Source organism: Pecten maximus, chromosome 19, assembly GCF_902652985.1.
Source record: "Pecten maximus chromosome 19, xPecMax1.1, whole genome shotgun sequence".
In the NCBI taxonomy this organism is placed as follows: Eukaryota; Metazoa; Mollusca; class Bivalvia; order Pectinida; family Pectinidae; genus Pecten; species Pecten maximus.
In genome coordinates this window covers 13,115,819-13,135,758 of record NC_047033.1, presented here as the reverse complement: position 1 = coordinate 13,135,758, position 19,940 = coordinate 13,115,819, and the positions used below count along the sequence as shown (strand labels likewise).

Here is a 19,940-nt window from a genome sequence, read left to right as displayed (position 1 = left end):
ATAAAGATTATATATAGGGTATTCATTGAATACAATTAAACCATACTGGGTAATGCTGCTTTAAAAGCAGTGCATGTCCCCTAGCTACCAGTCCCCGCCATAAATAGTAACAATGACTTTGACTCAAAAACCTTGAAACTCAAATTTATCAAAGATATTATGATCTTTTATAAGATTATCATTGTGTGAATGATCAAAATACCTCTAGAGTGCTGACAATCTTTGGTGTTACGTACACATTAGACGATATAAATCCTGATAAAATTTCGAAACAATGAATCATGTTATATATCTGTTACAAGTCAAGTTATGAAAAATATATAAATGATACTTTCAAGACAACTTTCAGTAAAATGATGAGATGCACTTTTAAACGAATGTTGGTGGATTATTTTTTTTAGCTGCATGCCATTCATTAAATAATTAAAAACATCATTAATATGGCTAATTGAAAGGTTTGTGAATAATCCAGGCTAATTGGCTAATTATTCACATATTGTTTATCTATCAAAGTTATGCGATATATATATTAAACCCCTGACTTGTAAATTCCTCAAAAATAATAACTGGCTCAAGATGGGAGGCGACTATTATAACACATCACCAATTTTTTTATCTCATACAATTTACTATTTTTGGCACCACTTTTTAGTTTGGATGATAATTAATTGACCTTGTCTGACCTACATGAAAATAACTTCACTGATCATGAAAATAAAATTTTATAATATTTCAGAAACGATGAGGGAGTTATATTATACGAGGGCTGATAGATAAGTTGTGAGCCTTAATTGTATTGAAGGATTTGAATTTTGCTGGATATATTGTACTATCTTTCAACATAATCCCCTTCAGTATCTATATACTTTTGCCAGCGGCGTTTAAGGGCCTCAATGCCACTTTTATAGAACCCCTTTCCTTGGCTGTTCAGAAAGTCATCCACTGCATGTTAGGGTTAGGGTGTCTGAAATAGCTGTTAAATCTAGTTTTGGAAATAGATGAAAGTCTGATGGAGCGAGATTAGGTGAATAACGGGGATGCTCAATCAATTTAAAGCCACAATGGTGAATGGCAGCCATGGCAATGACAGACTCTTTCACCCTATCCCTAACCCTATCCCTAATCAATTTTGTCCATTTTGCAAAAGCTGCTTGTCTTGTTTGATTTAGATTGCTATCTCCTCGATATAAACCAAACCAAATGAGAGCAGTCTTTGGGTACACGGCCCTATATAGTTAACAAATTAGTAGGACTTAAAAAGAACATCCTTGAGTACCTCCTTCAATATACCAGACTCACAACATATCAATCAACACTCTTAGCTACAAAATGTTTTAAAAACAAATTCTGTTCCATAGTTAATTTTGAATTACAATAAGGGAGCAATCTAAAATATGAAAGGTTTAAAACACACAGCTTTATTCACTCATAAAAATCTTCATATTTAAACTGACTGATTTTTTGAAGTCAATATTTCATGATATGTTGTTTTTTTGTTAAGAAAGCCTTAAAAGTTATTTAAATTTCAAGTAACAATGAAACTCAACATAGGACTCAGAAAAGTAGCAATGTAATTAACTCAACATCAGACTCAGAAAAGTAATAACGAAACTTAACATCGGACTCGGAAAGGTAACAATGAAATTCAACATCAGACTCGGAAAAGTAATAACGAAATTCAACATTGGACTCAGAAAAGTAACAACGAAATTCAACATTGGACTCAGAAAGGTTAAGGAACGACGAAACTCAGCATCTGATCAAGGAATCAAACCCTGGCAAGTGTGTTACTATTGTGTGCCACCCACTACTCGCATTACAATATTTTGAATACCATTAATTAAAGATACAATGTGTGTACATATAATTATTTACCATGAACAACAAATAACTTATATTTAATTAGACATTTGATCCTAAACAATATCTCATAATTAATTGCAATTGTCAATTTGAAATGCTCGGATTCCAACAGCAAAATTACCTGGTAATAGTGTTGCAGTGGCAATTACCATTGCACTAATTAATCTGTTAAAATTTGGTTAACTAATTAATATTATAAAATTAAGGGTGCTAGCTTATCAGTAATACATTAACAGTTTCTCATTGGACCCTATCTCTCTTGTGTATTCCTTTCCGATTATATCTATGGTTGTACGGTAATGTCTTCAGAAAATTGTAATCCATTCCTCTTAGATCAAGTGTCCAGACAACAATTAACTGAAGTATGTACCTAAAACCTTACACACTTTCATGTTTTTACGACAAACAAAATCACATTCGTCCTTTGATAACATAATTCCACTAATGTAATCAACATACATTACATAATAATTCTGAAATCTCTTTTACTAATTAAGCCAATTTGGCTTACGATGATATGCATACAGCATTATTCTCACTGACCAGTGAGATCCCACACAGAACCACAATGCTATATGTATCGGAGCTTGTATATCTATTTCACTCCTATACAATATTGATTTATATATATTTACTAGGTGCATGGATAGAACTGAAATATTTGTTCTGCAGGGTGATACAGATATGAGAACTGACAATCTCTCAATGTGGACTTAAAAAGTCAACTCCCCGAAAAATACTCACAAAATTCAAGTCAACTCTGCGACAAAATACTCACACAATTCAAGTCAACTCCACGACAAAATACTCACACAATTCAAGTCAACTCCGCGACAAAATATTCATACATAATTCATGTTGACTCTGCGACAAAATACTCACACAATTCAAGTCAACTCCGCGACAAAATATTCATACACAATTCATGTTGACTCTGGGACAAAATACTCACACAATTCAAGTCAACTCTGGAACAAAATATTCACACACAATTTAAGTCCACTCTGGGACAAAATACTCACACCCTATTTAAGTCAATTCTCCCCCCTCCCCTTTTTATTACAATGTGATAGCTCAGACAGAAACCTGTACAGGAAATAGAAACATGGATATCCTGTGATCCTATAGTACATTGAGATCACCCCAGCTGGAACAGAGAAATTTAAAGAGCCCATACCTTAATACGAAGGGAGGTAATCTACTTCAGGATTAAACTGAATAGAATATATAACGGTGTACAATGTATATACAGGTTAGAATATAAAGAACTGAAGCTTGATTGGTATACTCTTCTAACTTTACCAAAATCTGAATCTTGTAAAAATCTTTTTGAAATACCTACACAGAAGTGGAAAATCCATTGGCAGCCACTCCTGCGAGTTTGTCCTCATCCAGTCCATTGACTTTGACCTTTTTAATCTTGCCATGGCACATGAAACTCCTTCGCAATGTGTCCAAAATGTTTTGATATTTGTAGAATTTTTCTTTCGATAATATTCACTTTGGAATGTTCCAGAATTTTGACTCAGATTCGACAGACTGTACACTTAAGACACTTTTATTCCAAAACACTTTTCGTAATTCTGAGGAAGATTCAATATCCATCTACAAGCTTACTGTGTCATCACCAGGAACACTGATTTATAATATTCCTTCATAAAAGTACAGATAAATCTTTTATGAAATTTAAATGTTTTCAGATACCATATCACTTAAAACTTAAATCTAGCCAAACTTCTTACTGGCGTGAGGCCTGCATGCAGCTGACATAAAAATAAATCAAAACTGTATTCAAACTTTCAAAATGTCACGTTATATACATGTAGCAGTAAGTTTGAGCTGGCAGTGTGAGCTTCCTAAATGAATAAGCCCTGCCCAAAGAGTAAGATATATATATATGTATTGGCCTCAAGTAATACAATTTACCACTTCAAAGTTGCCCCGTCAATGTTGTCACATAATTTACAATATCAAACACAGCTAAGACAACTTCAACAGATATTACTACCGATGTAGAAAAAAATATACCAATTCAGAAAGCAGGTAAAATTATACCTCTATCAAACGTACGTATTATCAATGCGAGGACGAAAAAGCAAGAATATATAAATTTGATTTGTTTTTCCAATCAATGGATCATTTAAATTGATTCAAATATAAAATTTTGAAACTGAAGTCTCCAAATTACCAGACAGCCTTATAGCACCCTATAACCATTACCAGACTGTGAGCCAATTATAGCAGCCTTTTAACCATAACTTGTGAAATTTTCAGAAAATGATTAAAACCACACCAAATCTTAAATTCAGCCACTAAACAGGAAAACTAACAAGAACTCACCTTATAACACAAAAATGCTATGAAAACCCAAATCTATAACTATTTAGCAACTCAAGTAGAGAATCACAGATAAACTACTTGATAGAGGCAATACACAACCAGTGCTACTGAATCTGGTCGAACATTTAGTTTGGTCCGATATACAAATGATACGTATGTATTGTAAAAACGACACAGGATTGTCAACATATATGTCTTTTGATAAAAATAGCTAAAGTTCATGTTGGTTATCTTGTTTAGTTTTAGGTGAGTGACATTTTGGGGAGTGGGTGTCGACTTTAACGACAGGTCATAGCAAACTTACAAGTTGTAAAACATGATATGACCATGTTAAATCTGCCAATAAGTCTGGATTTCAACACAGGAGATAGACACACACTTTGCCTCTGCTCCTTTGGTCTATAATGCCGACATTTATAAAACATGTTGTGGGCAGTGTATAAGTGACCCACCCTGTACCAACAAAACCCCGACAAATTTATAATACCAGCATTTACCATATTTATACAGCAGTAAGCCCATATCTGAAAATAAGCCCACTCAATACAAGTCCATTATTGATCAAATCATTGTCTGACAATAAGCCTATCCCTAAGGTATGACACAGTCTCTGACAATAAGCCTGTACCCAAACTGTACTACTGTCTCTGACAATAAGCCTATCCCTAATGTATGACACAGTCTCTGACAATAAGCCTATCCCTATTATATGACAGTCTCTGACAATAAGCCTGTACCCGAACTGTACTACTGTCTCTGACAATAAGTCTATCCCTAATGTATGACAGTCTCTGACAATAAGTCTATCCCTACTGTATGACACAGTCTCTGACAATAATTAAGTCTATCCCTACTGTATGACAGTCTCCGACAATAAGTCTATCCCTAATGTATGAGTCTCTGAAAATAAGTCTATCCCTAATGTATGAGTCTCTGAAAATAAGTCTATCCCTAATGTATGACAGTCTCTGAAAATAAGTCTATCCCTACTGTATGACAGTCTCTGACAATAAGCCTATCCCTACTGTATGACACAGTCTCTGACAATAAGCCCCAACCCTAACTGTATGATACAGTCTCTGACAATAAGTCTACCCCTAATGTATGACAGTCCCTGAAAATAAGTCTATCCCTAACTGTATCATACAGTCTATGACAATAAGCATATCCCTAATGTATGACACAGTCTCTGACAATAAGCCCATACCCAAACTGTACGACGGTCTCTGAAAATAAGCCTATCCCTAACTGTATCATACAGTCTCTGACAATAAGCCTATCCCTTCTGTATGACACAGTCTCTGACAATAAGCCTATCCCTAACTGTATCATACAGTCTATGACAATAAGCCTATCCCTTCTGCATGACAGTCTCTGACAATAAGCCTATCCCTTCTGCATGACAGTCTCTGACAATAAACCCATACCCAAACTGTATCACATTCTCTGACAATAAGCCTATCCCTACTGTATGACAGTTTCTAACAATAAGCCTATCACTACTGTATGACAGTCTCTGACAATAAGCCTATCCCTTCTGTATGACAGTCTCTGACAATAAACCTATACCCAAACTGTATGACAGTCTCTGAAAATAAGCCTATCCCTAACTGTATCATACAGTCTCCGACAATAAGCCTATCCCTAATGTATTACACAGTCTCTGACAATAGGTCTATCCCTAATGTATTACACAGTCTCTGACAATAGGTCTATCCCTACTGTATGACACAGTCTCTGACAATAAGTCTATCCCTATTATATGACACAGTCTCTGACAATAAGCCTATCCCTACTGTATGACAGTCTCTGACAATAAGCCTGTACCAAAACTGTACAACAGCCTCTGACAATAAGGCTATCCCTAGTGTGTGACACAGTCTCTGACAATAAGCCCACCCATACTTTACGACAGTGTCTGACAATAAGCTTATGTCAGATTTGATGAATCAAAATGAGTTAGAATTAAAATAGCCATGAATGATTTCTAACGCTGATGTTTGAGGCCCAACAAATTCAGACAGATAAAATTAAAAGCAATTGAGCGATAAAAAGGCCATGGAATGTTGTGAACACAGTGATACATGTTTTTTTCACTAAGCCCTCTTAGTCATAGATTTACTGTGATGATTAATTCTGGGCTTGATTGATGAGTCAGATCAATTAACAGAAGAAATCTGTCAACATAAGTTTATATATACAAACAAGGTGGTTGCTGCTGTGACATTTACACCCAATGAATTAATATCCTTATGAAAAATTTAGTTTTAACAAAATTTCTAAAAAAAAAAAACTAAAAAAAAACATAAAATTGCAAAAAAATGATTCATTTTATTGATTTGTAGGTAATGAATACCTGTACTGACTATTCATTAGACAATAAAATTATTATAAGAAGTTTTCAGAAAAAACAATAACAATACACAATACTATAATCATATTAACTGAATTTTGAAATATTGTCACCAAAGTACATGTATATAGGAACTTGCTGATGGCAGTGTATATATCAATCTGAACATTTTTATTATACCAGGTAGCTATAAAACTCACTGTGTATGCTGAGCAAGTTTTTTTATGGTATTGACTTATACTATAAAGCAAAAGTGACTTATGTGACATATTAGGATTTTTTAAGGCAGACACACCATACTTGACAAGCAATAAGCCCCTCACCTCTAGTAATTGAGATAAAGGGATTTTAATGGGTGGGAGCTTATTGATAAATGTAGACCTGGTTCCAAAACAGGTTATGTTCCAACTTATGTTTTCAGCAAAATAGAATTAATACACCTAATTAAATTTTGGTTTGGTTTGTTTTTGTTTAATGTCCTATTAACAGCCAGGGTCATTTAAGGACGTGCCAGGTTTTGGAGGTGGAGGAAAGCCGGAGTACCCGGAGAAAAACCACCTAATTAAATACAAGATGGTATTGCTGAACGGCTTAATAAAATGTTTGACCGTTTATAATGTGTGTTTGAAGAAATCCTAGTTGAAATCATTGGTATTTTTTTCCCATTTCATTTAGAATAGACAAGTGCATATATCATGGAAATGCACCGATGAAGTTGATCTGACCATCACATCTATAGACCTGATAGTTGTTTAATTGGACATAAATGAAGACAGTATGTACCCAAAGTTGATAGTATATCCTCGCCCTGAAAATTTCCGATCTCTTCCTTTTGTACTTTCCCTTCCATTGGCATTTTCAATCAAATACTCTTGAATAAACAGGAAATGAAAAACATCCCACTGATGTAAATAAGCGACTAATCTATCAGTTTACACCGTGTGATCAGTGTATCAACAGGAAAAGACAGCAGTAGGGCAGAATCACCTGATCCACTAATATACTAACTCAATTTTCTTTAACTCATTCATCATTGATAGCCAACTTTACAGATGAAAATTTAAAAACACAAAATCAATCAATTAAGAGTAACGGGCTGGAAAATTAAATGTTTTATTTCTTACATCACTTATCAATTAAATTAATTATTCAAGCTCAGAAACAAATTTCCATCAGGGATGAGAGCAGCTGAATGTAAAAAAGTCTGAAATCCCAATTTGTAGTGTGTATTCTATGATGAAATATTAAAATAACATTATACAGCCAACATGAGATAAAAGTCTGAAATCAAGATTTTTGTCAGAAAATTCTCATGTCTCTTCTATACAGCAGGATCAGCCTGGTAACCGATATTCTTGGTTTCTCTTTAAACCTGTGAAATTAACATTATATTCATTCCCATTAATGAATACTTCTCTGAAAGTTTCTTTTTCAGAGATCATTTTTCATAACCATCAAATATTTCAATTTTGACAGAATTTTTTTAATCACATTTTGAGCCATGGAAGTATCTTTGAAAAACATATAGGTGAGAAAATTATACTAAGAAATTGGAATGATCGATTTCATCTTGATTGACAATGTGTTTAGACTTATGTCAGCTAGCTATCATCTTCACCATATGGTATGTATATTTCTTCTGGAGCAGCATGCAAACAGACATTACCAACACAAACATACAGAGATGAGGACTAGCATCAATAAAACCACAGTGAATAACTTATGGTGATATCTCTGAAGAGTTCCACTACAGGACTAGTATTTAACCAGGAGTGTGCCAGAGTTACTCCCCTTGTCAGGTATGCCAGCATTTCTTATTCCACCTTCCCATTCTGTGGAATAGGATCAATTGGAAAGTCAGTGTTTCAACCTTGGGGCTTGTTATTAATTTGGATATATATATATATATACATTGTATATTTATATATATATATTTAGGTTCTAGTAAATATCAACAATGATATGGGTACTCAATCCTAAGAAACAGATGTTTAATTTGCTGGACACATATTACTGGAAATAGTGAATTGGTCATGTAATAATAACGACAGTTCAGACAATTAACTTGTCTGTACTGTCATTATTACTACATGACCAATTATATTGATATATATATATATATATATATAAGGGTCAAAGAAGTAATATTAACAGTATAATCCAGATAACACTGGATCCTCACATAAATGTATGGAGGATACGAATTACTTGTAATGATTATATGGGGCAAAGAAGTAATTCAAACAGTGTAAACAATAAGGTTTGTTTATGCAACATTTTTTATATGAATGCAATGTCGTCCACTAGCAGTGTTTAGGGACGAATCGTCTTTGAACTCTTCGGAATACTTTCACGTGCGGGGGAATTCAAAATATCTCTGCCGTTGGTCGCATAGCGTTCTAGTGTTTGAACATGATGCAGTCACGCTAGTATCCGCCTTCGGCCCACGTTTGCCGAAGGGTTCATTGTGGTTTCTCCAGTTACTAAAACATTATTCTTATTGTATTTTATTGTATTTCCAGTACTTCTTATATATATTATGTGTTTGTATTTGTGATTTTTTGTGTTTTGATAAAGGGGCGGATTGCCTCGAAAATTTAACAAACCTTATTGTTTACACTGTTTGAATTACTTCTTTGCCCCATATATATATATATATATATACGGAGTGAAATTATAGTGAGATTTTCAAGAAAATTATGGGTAAAAATCTCACAAATCTCACCTCACAATGATCCCAGTAAATTGTACATTATTGCCACAGTATCAAAACTACAAGTACTTGGAGTTATTTTCATTGAAAATGTTTAAAATACAATCTATAAACTTGAAACTTAACACAAATATAAGAAGTTTGAGAATTTAATATAATAAACCATGAAACAGTGAACAATGAAAGCTCTGAAGCATATGGCTATATGGTATGTGCTAAGTTTTAACAAGTGTAAATATAAAACAGGAAACAATAGAAATCTAAGACAATAAAACAATAGAAATCTGAGACAATACAACTGATCTAGTTCTATAAACAATAACCACTATTTAAACAAGAGTTTCACCCGGAGACAACAATATGTTACTATATATATCTGTTAATGATTCATAACTGGAGCAGGAAGACAAACTTCTTGGTGACCCAGGTGTAGTGACAAGCTCCTTTTCAACTCGGATGTCCAGGCTTGTTGGTCTTGTTGACTTGGCAAAATTCTTATAAACTTGTGACATTGCAAGGTCATTTGAATTTGAAGACTCAAGTTGAAGGTCATCATCTTCATAACATTCAGCATTGGAAGCATTCTCTTGTTGGTTCATACATAAAATCGAAAATTCTGAAATCCTGCAAGGATTTATAAAATGTTTTGGTACACATCTAAACAAAAGGTTATGAATAGCATTTTCTAAGAAAAAATCTTCTGACTTACGATCAACAGTTCCGCTAGAATTTTGACCTTGGGCAGAGAGATCGGCGCTGCTATTCTGCGAGTCGACATAATTTTGGAAAATACAACTCAGCTCCGGATTATCCCTGATGAGGCCTGATATATCGATACCATCAAGTTCGGAGGGTTCGCTTAGGAAGCGTTCTGGGATTCTTTGGATTGTGTCCTCAGTTTCATCAGTATCTCCGAATCCAAGACCCATTAGAATGTCTTCTGGGTCTTCATTACGATCATTAAGCAGCATATCCAAACTGCAAAATAAAAGATAGTAATTAGATTTATAGTGTAAACTTGTACATCGATGTGCTGATATTTTACATGTTTCATATTTAAGGCCTAAAAATATGAAAATATATAAAACGATACTAACCTGTTGTTTTCCTCAACAGCTGAGGTGTTTTATAAAAAATTAGTTCAATGATATGAGAATTCAGTACAGCACATTCAATCGAATATTCAACATTATCAGATATTAGGAAATACATATACATGTATATAAATGTAGTCATATAGGATATTCTATTAATTTGCATACTTGATGATGACCAATGATTATAATATTCAACACAATTAGGAGTAAAACATAATATAAAATATTGTATTAAGGAGACAGTTTATAATCAACTATATAAAACATTGTATAATTAGGGGACTGTTTATAATAAACTTTATAAAACATTGTATAATTAGGCCCCTGCGAGATGATATTCATGACTTCATGAATGTTCATGAATCATTCATGAACTTTCAAGAATACTGTAAGTTTTTGATTCATGAAAAAATGTTCATGAATATTCATCAAATACCTCTCATGAACTCTTCATGAACTTTTATGAATAATTTTACAAATTCATTAAGATTCATGATAGTTCATCATATGTGATTATGAACTATTCATGAACTTTCATGCATAGATGATATTCATTAAAATTCATCAAAATGAATGAAATAGTAAGAACAGTTGATAATGAATTTTCAAGAACTTTAATGAATGAGAATATTATGTGATTATGAACTATTCATGAATTTTCATGCATTGATGATATTCATTAAAATTCATCAAAATGAATAAAATAGTAATGAATTTTGAAGAACTTTAATGAATGAGAATTTGACCTTAAAATTGAACATTTTCTTGAATAAAAAAATACCTTACATTTTAAATTGAATAACAAACTTAATATCTAAAAAGTTTTAAATTTAATTCCATGTCTATATTACAATTTTGATGTTGGCTTAAAGAAGAATAAGGAAACAATAAGAAAACTTCAAATTTCCCGCCAAATTTTCCCGCCAAATTTTTCCCGCCCAAAAACTTCTAGCAGGAGAGTTCCAATACATGGCAGCCATGAGGCTTTTCTCATAGAGATGAATAACATGTTATTTTACAAATGAAGGCAAGTACAGTAAAACTCACTTGTGTCGAACACGGTTTAATCGAATACATCGGATGAGTCGAACGTTTCGTTCGGTCCCGATTTTTTCCCTTCTTTATCTTAGTAAATTAAGCACGGATGACTCGAACACTGTTGAATCGAATACTGCGGTTGTGTCGAATATATTTTGTGGTCCCTCCCTTCTAAACTATACCAAAATTTCCATTTTTGTGTCGAACATCGAGGCGTCATGCTGTCTCAGGTAAAATTTGCTGGCCTCGTCTGATTGACCGGGTGTGACCGATCACCCGTAACGGTGTAAACAGAGCCTATTATTAGTTTCCGGCTGTCGGTTACGCATCATCCAATTGTTTATACAGGTGCTCAGGTGAAGTAAAACGTTCAGGTATACATAACTAAGAATAAAATGTGCACGTTTTAGTCTACAAACCAATGTGTTCTGTTTACTGTTTTGATGCACAAGGCCGCCGAAAAAAATAAGGAAAAAGTAAACGATAAATTACATATCTTCCATCGAAAAATGCAAAGAAAAATACCTGTCTGTCATTGATTTATCTATATATGCCTAAATTCTGAATACGACGATGCAATAGTAACAATGATATGCGGAATGTTTTTACTCTGTTCAAAAGATTGTGGCAATGCATGATTATGCAGCCCATAAAACACTGACCGCGGCCTTCACCTTTGATACAAAATCAGCACGCGTACGGTCGATCAATTTTCCCGGACTGTTTATTGTTTAATATTGTTAAATTGGAGAACAATATAAACGGATTTAAAGATAGATAATATGAGTACAATATATACATTTATATTCTTATAATATATGTAACGTTTTCATAGAATATTATGCTGTCATTTGCGACTCCCGTGTGTAAATCGTGTGTCTATGTCAAAGGCTATTTTACGCATGAACTTTGTTTTTATCTGTAACTGTGCACAATATTGTTTATTAGATAAAGGAATAATTGTTATAATGTACAATTAATTAATTTCTTTGTTATTATGTATTGCTTATTTTCGACTATCTTATCATGCAAGCACTTGTTCTGCATACAACCGATGATAGTTGGGTTTTGTCTCCGTATACAAACACGGATAAGTCGAACCATCGGATAAGTCGAATATTTTGCTTGGTCCCGTCGACTTCGACTTATCCGAGTTTTACTGTATTTATCTTTCACACCTGTTTCATAATCAATACAACACTACCAGGAAATGAAATATTCAACTCTGGAAATATGTCAACCTGTTTATAGGTAAGAATTAACTTAAAATCAATCACCATGCATGTGACCTAAATTTACATAGTGCACATAATATTCAAATAGCTTTGGCATTTCTTAAATTGCATTGCCCATTTAACTAAATTGTTCAAACACACATCATATGTGCAATGAGAATTAATGCAATAATGAAAATAAATCACTCTTATCTGAAGAATATTAAAAGGATTTTCCATCCAAATGATTGTGTAAATATACTCATTTCAAGCAGTTATGAATTTTGAAACAAGTGATGGATCCATTTGAATGCAATTTTTAATGGAAGGACTACAAGGATATTGTCAAACATGCATAGTGATACAGTTCATGACAAACTTTGATGAAATTAAGTGGTAAAATGCATGCAAATTCATTTTCTAAATAAGTTCATAACTCATGAATTAATCATGAATTATCATGAATAGAATAGTTCATGAATATTCATGAAACATGATGATTTTATGAATGAAAATCTTGATTTCAGGATTAATGAATGTTCATGAAATATTTCATTCATGAGTATTCATCATAGTTTTAAGTTCATGAATATTCATGAAGGGTTCATGAATGTTCATGAATATTTCATTCATCAGTATTCATCATAGTTTTAAGTTCATGAATATTCATGAAGGGTTCATGAATGTTCATGAATATTTCATTCATGAGTATTCATCATATTTTTAAGTTCATGAGTATTCATGAAGGATTCATGAATTATCATGTATGGAAATGTTCATGAACATTCATGAACTATGATGATTTCATGAATCCAAAACTTTTTGATATAATTCATGAATGTTCATGAACATAATTTCAAAAAAATATTCATGAAGTTTTAAGTTCATGAATTTCATGAAAATGTTCATGAACAAATCAAGAATATTCATGAACTTCTTAGTTCATGAATAATTCATGAACTATTCATGAATGTTCATGAATTATTCATAATCGTTTCGCAGGGGCGGGACTGTTTATAATAAACTTTATAAAACATTGTATAATTAGGGGACTGTTTATAATAAACTTTATAAAACATTGTATAATTAGGGGAATGTTTATAATAAACTTTATAAAACATTGTATAATTAGGGGAATGTTTATAATAAACTTTATAAAACATTGTATAATTAGGGGACTGTTTATAATAATTATAACTTTATAAATCATTGTATAATTATATTAGGGGACTGTTTATAATAAACTTTATAAAACATTGTATAATTAGGGGACTGTTTATATAGACCATTCCAAGAATGAGGAAAGTTTGTGCATGGATATTCAATAATTAGATGATCGTTTAAAAGAATATTTCAATAATCAGGAAATGTAGACATTCAATAATTAGGAGACTATTTATTAAGAATATTCCAATAATTAGGAAATGTGGATATTCAATAACAATTACACTTAGAGTTTACCAAATTTCCAATTTTATATTAACACTCTACATCTTTAATTAGGAAACTTGATATACAGTTATTATTAACTGTTTGTCCTGAGGGTTTAGGTTTTGACAATATACACTGTGGAGAAGGTTAACAGACTTGCGTCGCCTTGTATTAGGTGGCGCATCGACGCACTCGGAGGGAGCGCGAAGCGTGAATATGGTGAGAGATATAAGAGCATGAACTTTTTCGATCCGATCTCGGAGAGAGATATCGATAGCTAATCTAATTTTAATTAATTTTTGCATGTTCAGCAATAACTAATCTATCGTTGTGGGGTGTTGGTTTCAGCGAAGAGTTCGCGATTTGCTCAAGCTAAGGCACATTAATGACGCCAGTGGAGACGAAGGATTGTTTATGTTTTCGCTGCTAAAAACAGCGAGCCTGTGACTGTCTCGCATATACTATAACTTCAGAAGTAATCAGATTTAGATGCTATTGTAATCAGTAATATTCTAACATGTTTTTGGAAGTTTACATGTTTTTGTTGCTGTGAAACGTGTCTTTGTTTTCATCGGTCTTGAAGGGACGGCAGTATGTATCTCTTGCCATATTCACGCTTCACGCTCCCTCCGAGTGCGTCTTCCCACCCCCTAATGCAAGGGGACACAAGTCCTGCGCCCTCCAAGTCCGTTTACCTTCTCCACGGTGATATATAGGGTAATCACATGGCATTGCTGGTCAATACATACCTGATGTCACTGGACATGCTAGTTGTTGTATTCTGGGATAAATCGGAAGCAAAGCTGAGGTTCTGAGGTGCATCTAGTAACCACTGCAACCGCTTATCCATCACAGGTCGCAACGTTGGCACATAGTTTCTGCAACAAAACAGAACATTAATATATAGGTGACAGCACAGTCAATAAACAATTTAATGGAGAAAATGCAACACTTTGAAAATTCTGCAAAAGGAGATAAAATGAACAATGAAATTCACCAAAAGTGAAAATCAAGAAAACAACACTTCCCATGATAAATAAAATTTCTTAATAGAATAAATGTTCACAGAAAGGGATAGAACAGCTATCTTAAGGACCAATCTGATAGGCAGTATAATGTGACAGGTTGGGGTGTCCTATTTGGTGTCTTCGCTTCAGCAATACATGTATATGCTTCAGTGTGGTAGCACTATAAAGCGGCATTTAAATTAATGCTATTAAAAGGAGACAAACACAAGCATAATGCAGCCTCCCAAAACACACACACTCACCAAATGCATGCAGCTCTCACACAGGGGAATTCGAAGCTGTCCTTAAATGACCTTTGTGGTTGATGGCATTAAATAATACAATAAACCTCTGGTATAGGCAATACAAAAAATTGGGTAGGCAATAAAATCACGGCAGGTAATAATAGTTATAGTTTGGAGTTTGATAACAGCTATTTCACAGCAAAATTGCCGTCTCAAAGTAGTTCACAAATTATTATTCTCAAAGTAGTTATTGCATGGGCCTTTAGCAGCCAGTCAATGTCTTTCTCAACTCCCTGAGGAGCATACACCAAAGCTACCATTTCAGAGTTATTTCTTGCACTGCCCTACCACACATTTCAGAGTTAAACAGCTTACACACAACATTTCTTGCACTGCCCTACCACATACTTACTTACAGCTGAGTTAAGAGTTAATGGGAACACAACAGAGTAAAGTATCTTGTTCAAGGACACAACACAGCTTCCCTGCCCGTGCCCAGACCCAGAATATATATGACTCTTCTGTCATGAAGCCCTGTGTCCCAAAACTAGCAAGACCATCGTGCCTCCGATGGAATATATATTGAAAGGTGAAGTTAAAAAGATTCAAAAGACTTAATAATTTATTTATATAAACATGTATATACTTCACCGCATGGTATACATTAAACCAAATAAAGTGTATTAGAATATCTTTTTTTAAATAAAAAAAACTGCTAATACTTTGTTGGTAATATGATAGTCACAGTCATTTAAAATAAGCACAAAAATAGATATCCAGCAAATATTATGTATGAAATAAATGTCTATATCTGTTTTTAATGTACATGTTTACATGTTGTTGGGAGATTTTGAAAAGGTGGTGATGCCGGAAAATCTAAATCCACAAAATACATAATTATAATGTAGTTCAGATTTGGGATACTTTACCATAACAAATTAGGCCTGCGAAATTAAAACAGCTATATATACAGTATGCATGCAAATTTGTATCATTATTGATACTACTGAATATAAATTTAAAAAAAAAATGTTACTTACTGTTCTTTCTGGTCAAAGGAGTTGGCTGTGAATGTAAAATATTAAAGTGAAAATCTAAAAGGTTCAAATGTTCCAAAGAAATTAACATATTTATTTCCTTCCAAAGACAAGTACATATGAAAATAATAAATACAACACATTTAAAATCAAGAAATTGAAAAAAATAACAAAAATCATAAATTTTGTCACCAGGATTTGATGAAATATGAGTCTTATGCATGAATGTTTTATTTGTGATTAATTTCAACTTTTAAAATATGATTAATGCTTTCTGTACCCTTTTTGAAATGTTAATGTATGTAAATAAAAATACCAGTAAGTACAGAAGAAATAACTGAACAAGGGAGGTAAATGTCAAAGATAAAGATCTGAACTGATAGTCAATCAGTCAAATTTCCCCTAATATTACCATAATTGTCCACCAATTAGCCCATCCCTTGAAATCAGTCAAAATGTAAGTAAAATCTCTTTAAGTGTTGCGCAATAAACAGACATATATCTTAATTTGATCAAAGTTTATGTGTTGGGCCCTGACTGACCTAACTACGGTACTTTACGTCGTCAAAAGTGTTAAGGTTAAAATTAAGTGCTGTAAGCATTTAGTTGCCAAATATATATAAGGTACTGGACCACATTTTCTGTTTTTGACAAATAATTTATGTTTGTGAACAGTAAAGAGCTGGGCTGCCCTCTTCATGACCTATATTTTGTAGGTACCAAATACAAATATATATTAAAAGAATCTTGCATGGGTCTGTTCTGTGGACAATGTCCCATGAAATGTGTGTCGAAATTGAGCACATTATCAATTTGCTACATGGTTATGCTAAATGATGACGTTACGTCATTGTGAGTAGCGTTATAGTGCGTGTCAGCTGTCCTTCCCTACCCCATGTGAGATCGATTTATTCCATCACTAGCAATACATCTACTATTCCAAACACTTGGTAAGTACATGTACAATATGGGGGAAAATGTCACATATTTTTCCAATTCTGGTTGACATTTAGAATAAATTTCACACACATGCAAGGCATATGGAACCATACAGCATGACTAATGATATATACTATTACCAGAAGTAAACGGAGCCATAAGATGGATTCTCCTCAACAAACCTGCTCAATTATTCAATGACAACTTATTTCATATTTACCACCACAGTGTATGTCTAACACAATCATCGTATCATTTTCTGACTATAATATGGATATGACAAAACCGACATCAAAGGATGAATTAACAAGATCAGCTAGTAATTATACAGCATCACTCTAGCCTGTAGATACATTTATTACAAAGCTTGTGACTATAGGTAGTGGTAAGGACAAACCAGGGACAGGGGGCCGGCCGGGCTGTAAAACCAGGGACAGGGGGCCGGCCGGGCTGTAAACAGGACGACAAGAGAAATGGATGGCAGGTTAATCTGGGACAGGGGGCCGGCTGGGCTGTAAACAGGACGACAAGAGATAGGGATGGCAGGTTATTCTGGGACAGGGTGCCAGCCGGGCTGTAAACAGGACGACAAGAGATAGGGATGGCAGGTTAATCTGGGACAGGGGGCCGGCCGGGCTGTAAACAGGACGACAAGAGAAATGGATGGTAGGTTAATCTGGGACAGGGGGCCGGCTGGGCTGTAAACAGGACAACAAGAGATAGGGATGGCAGGTTAATCTGGGCCATGGGGCCGGCCGGGCTGTAAACAGGATGACAAGAGAAATGGATGGCAGGTTAATCTGGGACAGGGGGCCGGCCGTGCTGTAAACAGGACGACAAGAGATAGGGATGGCAGGTTAATCTGGGACAGGGGCCGGCCGGGCTGTAAACAGGACGACAAGAGAAATGGATGGCAGGTTTATCTAACATATTGGTACATCAGGTTCGAATTCCAGTTTCATCGATAATTTTCTTTAAAATAAAGGAAAATAAGAATAATGAAAATAAGGAATATAAAATAAGATATTATATATAATAATATATATTAAAATAAGGAAATTCCTTTTTGATATATTAAAACATTGCAGAATTTAAAGAAAAATTCTTAAATAAAATTGTTTTTCTCTCAAATTCGGTAATGCTTTCAGTTAAATTAAATATTAAAACTGGAACTAGGTCGGGATCGGGAGAGAGTCTGGGCACAGGTGTTTAACCTGGCCATGGCATTGTATGGAGAAATTGGGTGTATTTAGGGATACAGAGTAATTAGACAATTAAGGAATGGACCGGGATCTTAAATTAAGACAAACTTACCCTCAGTTCCCATTGGAATATCTTCTTCGTTTACATTATGGTCTTCCATCATTTCTGCAGATCTGACAAAACATAAAAACAAATATCATACTTTATCATCTGCCTTTCAAACTGTTCGAAAAAATACTGGTACAATACGGGGTGCCACCTGTGCCTGTTGATCATGTCAGAACCTCACAACTGCTCAACAGACAAATGATGCATGATTATCTCATTATATCTCATGGTTTTTTTTTAACAATGTTGGGCTTTCATATATTAAAGCATGATCCCAGCACCCTTTCCATAAATGATATATATCTTTTAACTCCACATCAATAACATTAACTGATCTAATATTTTCAAAAACAGGAGATGTAAACCTTAACCTCCATTTGATCTAACAAGACATGTTCTCCACATCATCATGGAGACTTATACAGTATATGTATATATAAACTTTATATGGTCCAATCATTATAACAATCAATTAACTAATCATAACTACTTTTGTATAGAATTTTGATAATTCCTAATCTTAAGGGGATATACCCTTATCAATTTGCAGCATGGACTGCAATGCAGCATATGCTGGAATCATGCTGCTTTTATGCTGGCATCATGCTGCTAGTTCGTACAACACGATCAGGAAATAATGAAACAATTTTCATAAAAGTTGATATTTAGTGATGTTTCTACCACCATTTGCTTTGTTGCAAAAACATGTCTATGCCTTTCCATGCTAATTTTAACGAAATTTAGAGTCATGCAATATTTTTTTCCAAAAAATAGATAATTCCAAAATAAGGATGAAATTATACCACCAGCCTCTGTAAATATTTAGTGGTTACAGGGAGAATCCTGGTTTAGTAATTAATGTTGAGAAACTTTACCTACAAGTAGAATTTGTTCCCCCACCTAAATGTGGAAATTTAAACAAATATTTTGTCATTAATGCAATCATACAACCTTTCTTGCAGTGATAGATCATGATGAATAGAAGATTAGGGAAAATTAAAAACAAAACCGTTTACCGTAGGAAATAAAAATGATGTAACACATTATCATGATTTTTCTTTTTATCATATAAAGGAGAGTTATCTCCCCCTCATATTTATATTGATTAATCATATTGCTATGGTTTTTACTGGTGCACCGGTGTCACAGACCAAATTATCTTCTGACTACATCTAACAGTGAATTTACTGGTGTCACAGACCAAATTATCTTCTGACTACATCTAACAGTGAATTTACTGGTGTCACAGTACAGACCAAATTATCTTCTAACTACATCTAACAGTGACTTTACTGGTGTCACAGACCAAATTATCTTCTGACTACATCTAACAGTGAATTTACTGGTGTCAC

General features: G+C 33.9%; 1 protein-coding gene across 1 annotated transcript in view; it reads right to left on the bottom strand.

Moving 5' to 3' along the window:
- The window catches only part of LOC117317700, a 93,221-nt gene that overhangs the window by 36,454 nt on the left and 36,827 nt on the right, over positions 1–19,940 (bottom strand). The window contains exons 4-7 of the mRNA XM_033872577.1: positions 18,592–18,653; positions 16,342–16,366; positions 14,799–14,927; positions 9,979–10,247 (exon numbers count right to left, since the gene is read on the bottom strand). Coding sequence (XP_033728468.1) covers positions 9,979–10,247; positions 14,799–14,927; positions 16,342–16,366; positions 18,592–18,653 — 485 coding nt within the window. The remainder of the gene's footprint in view (positions 1–9,978; positions 10,248–14,798; positions 14,928–16,341; positions 16,367–18,591; positions 18,654–19,940) is intronic.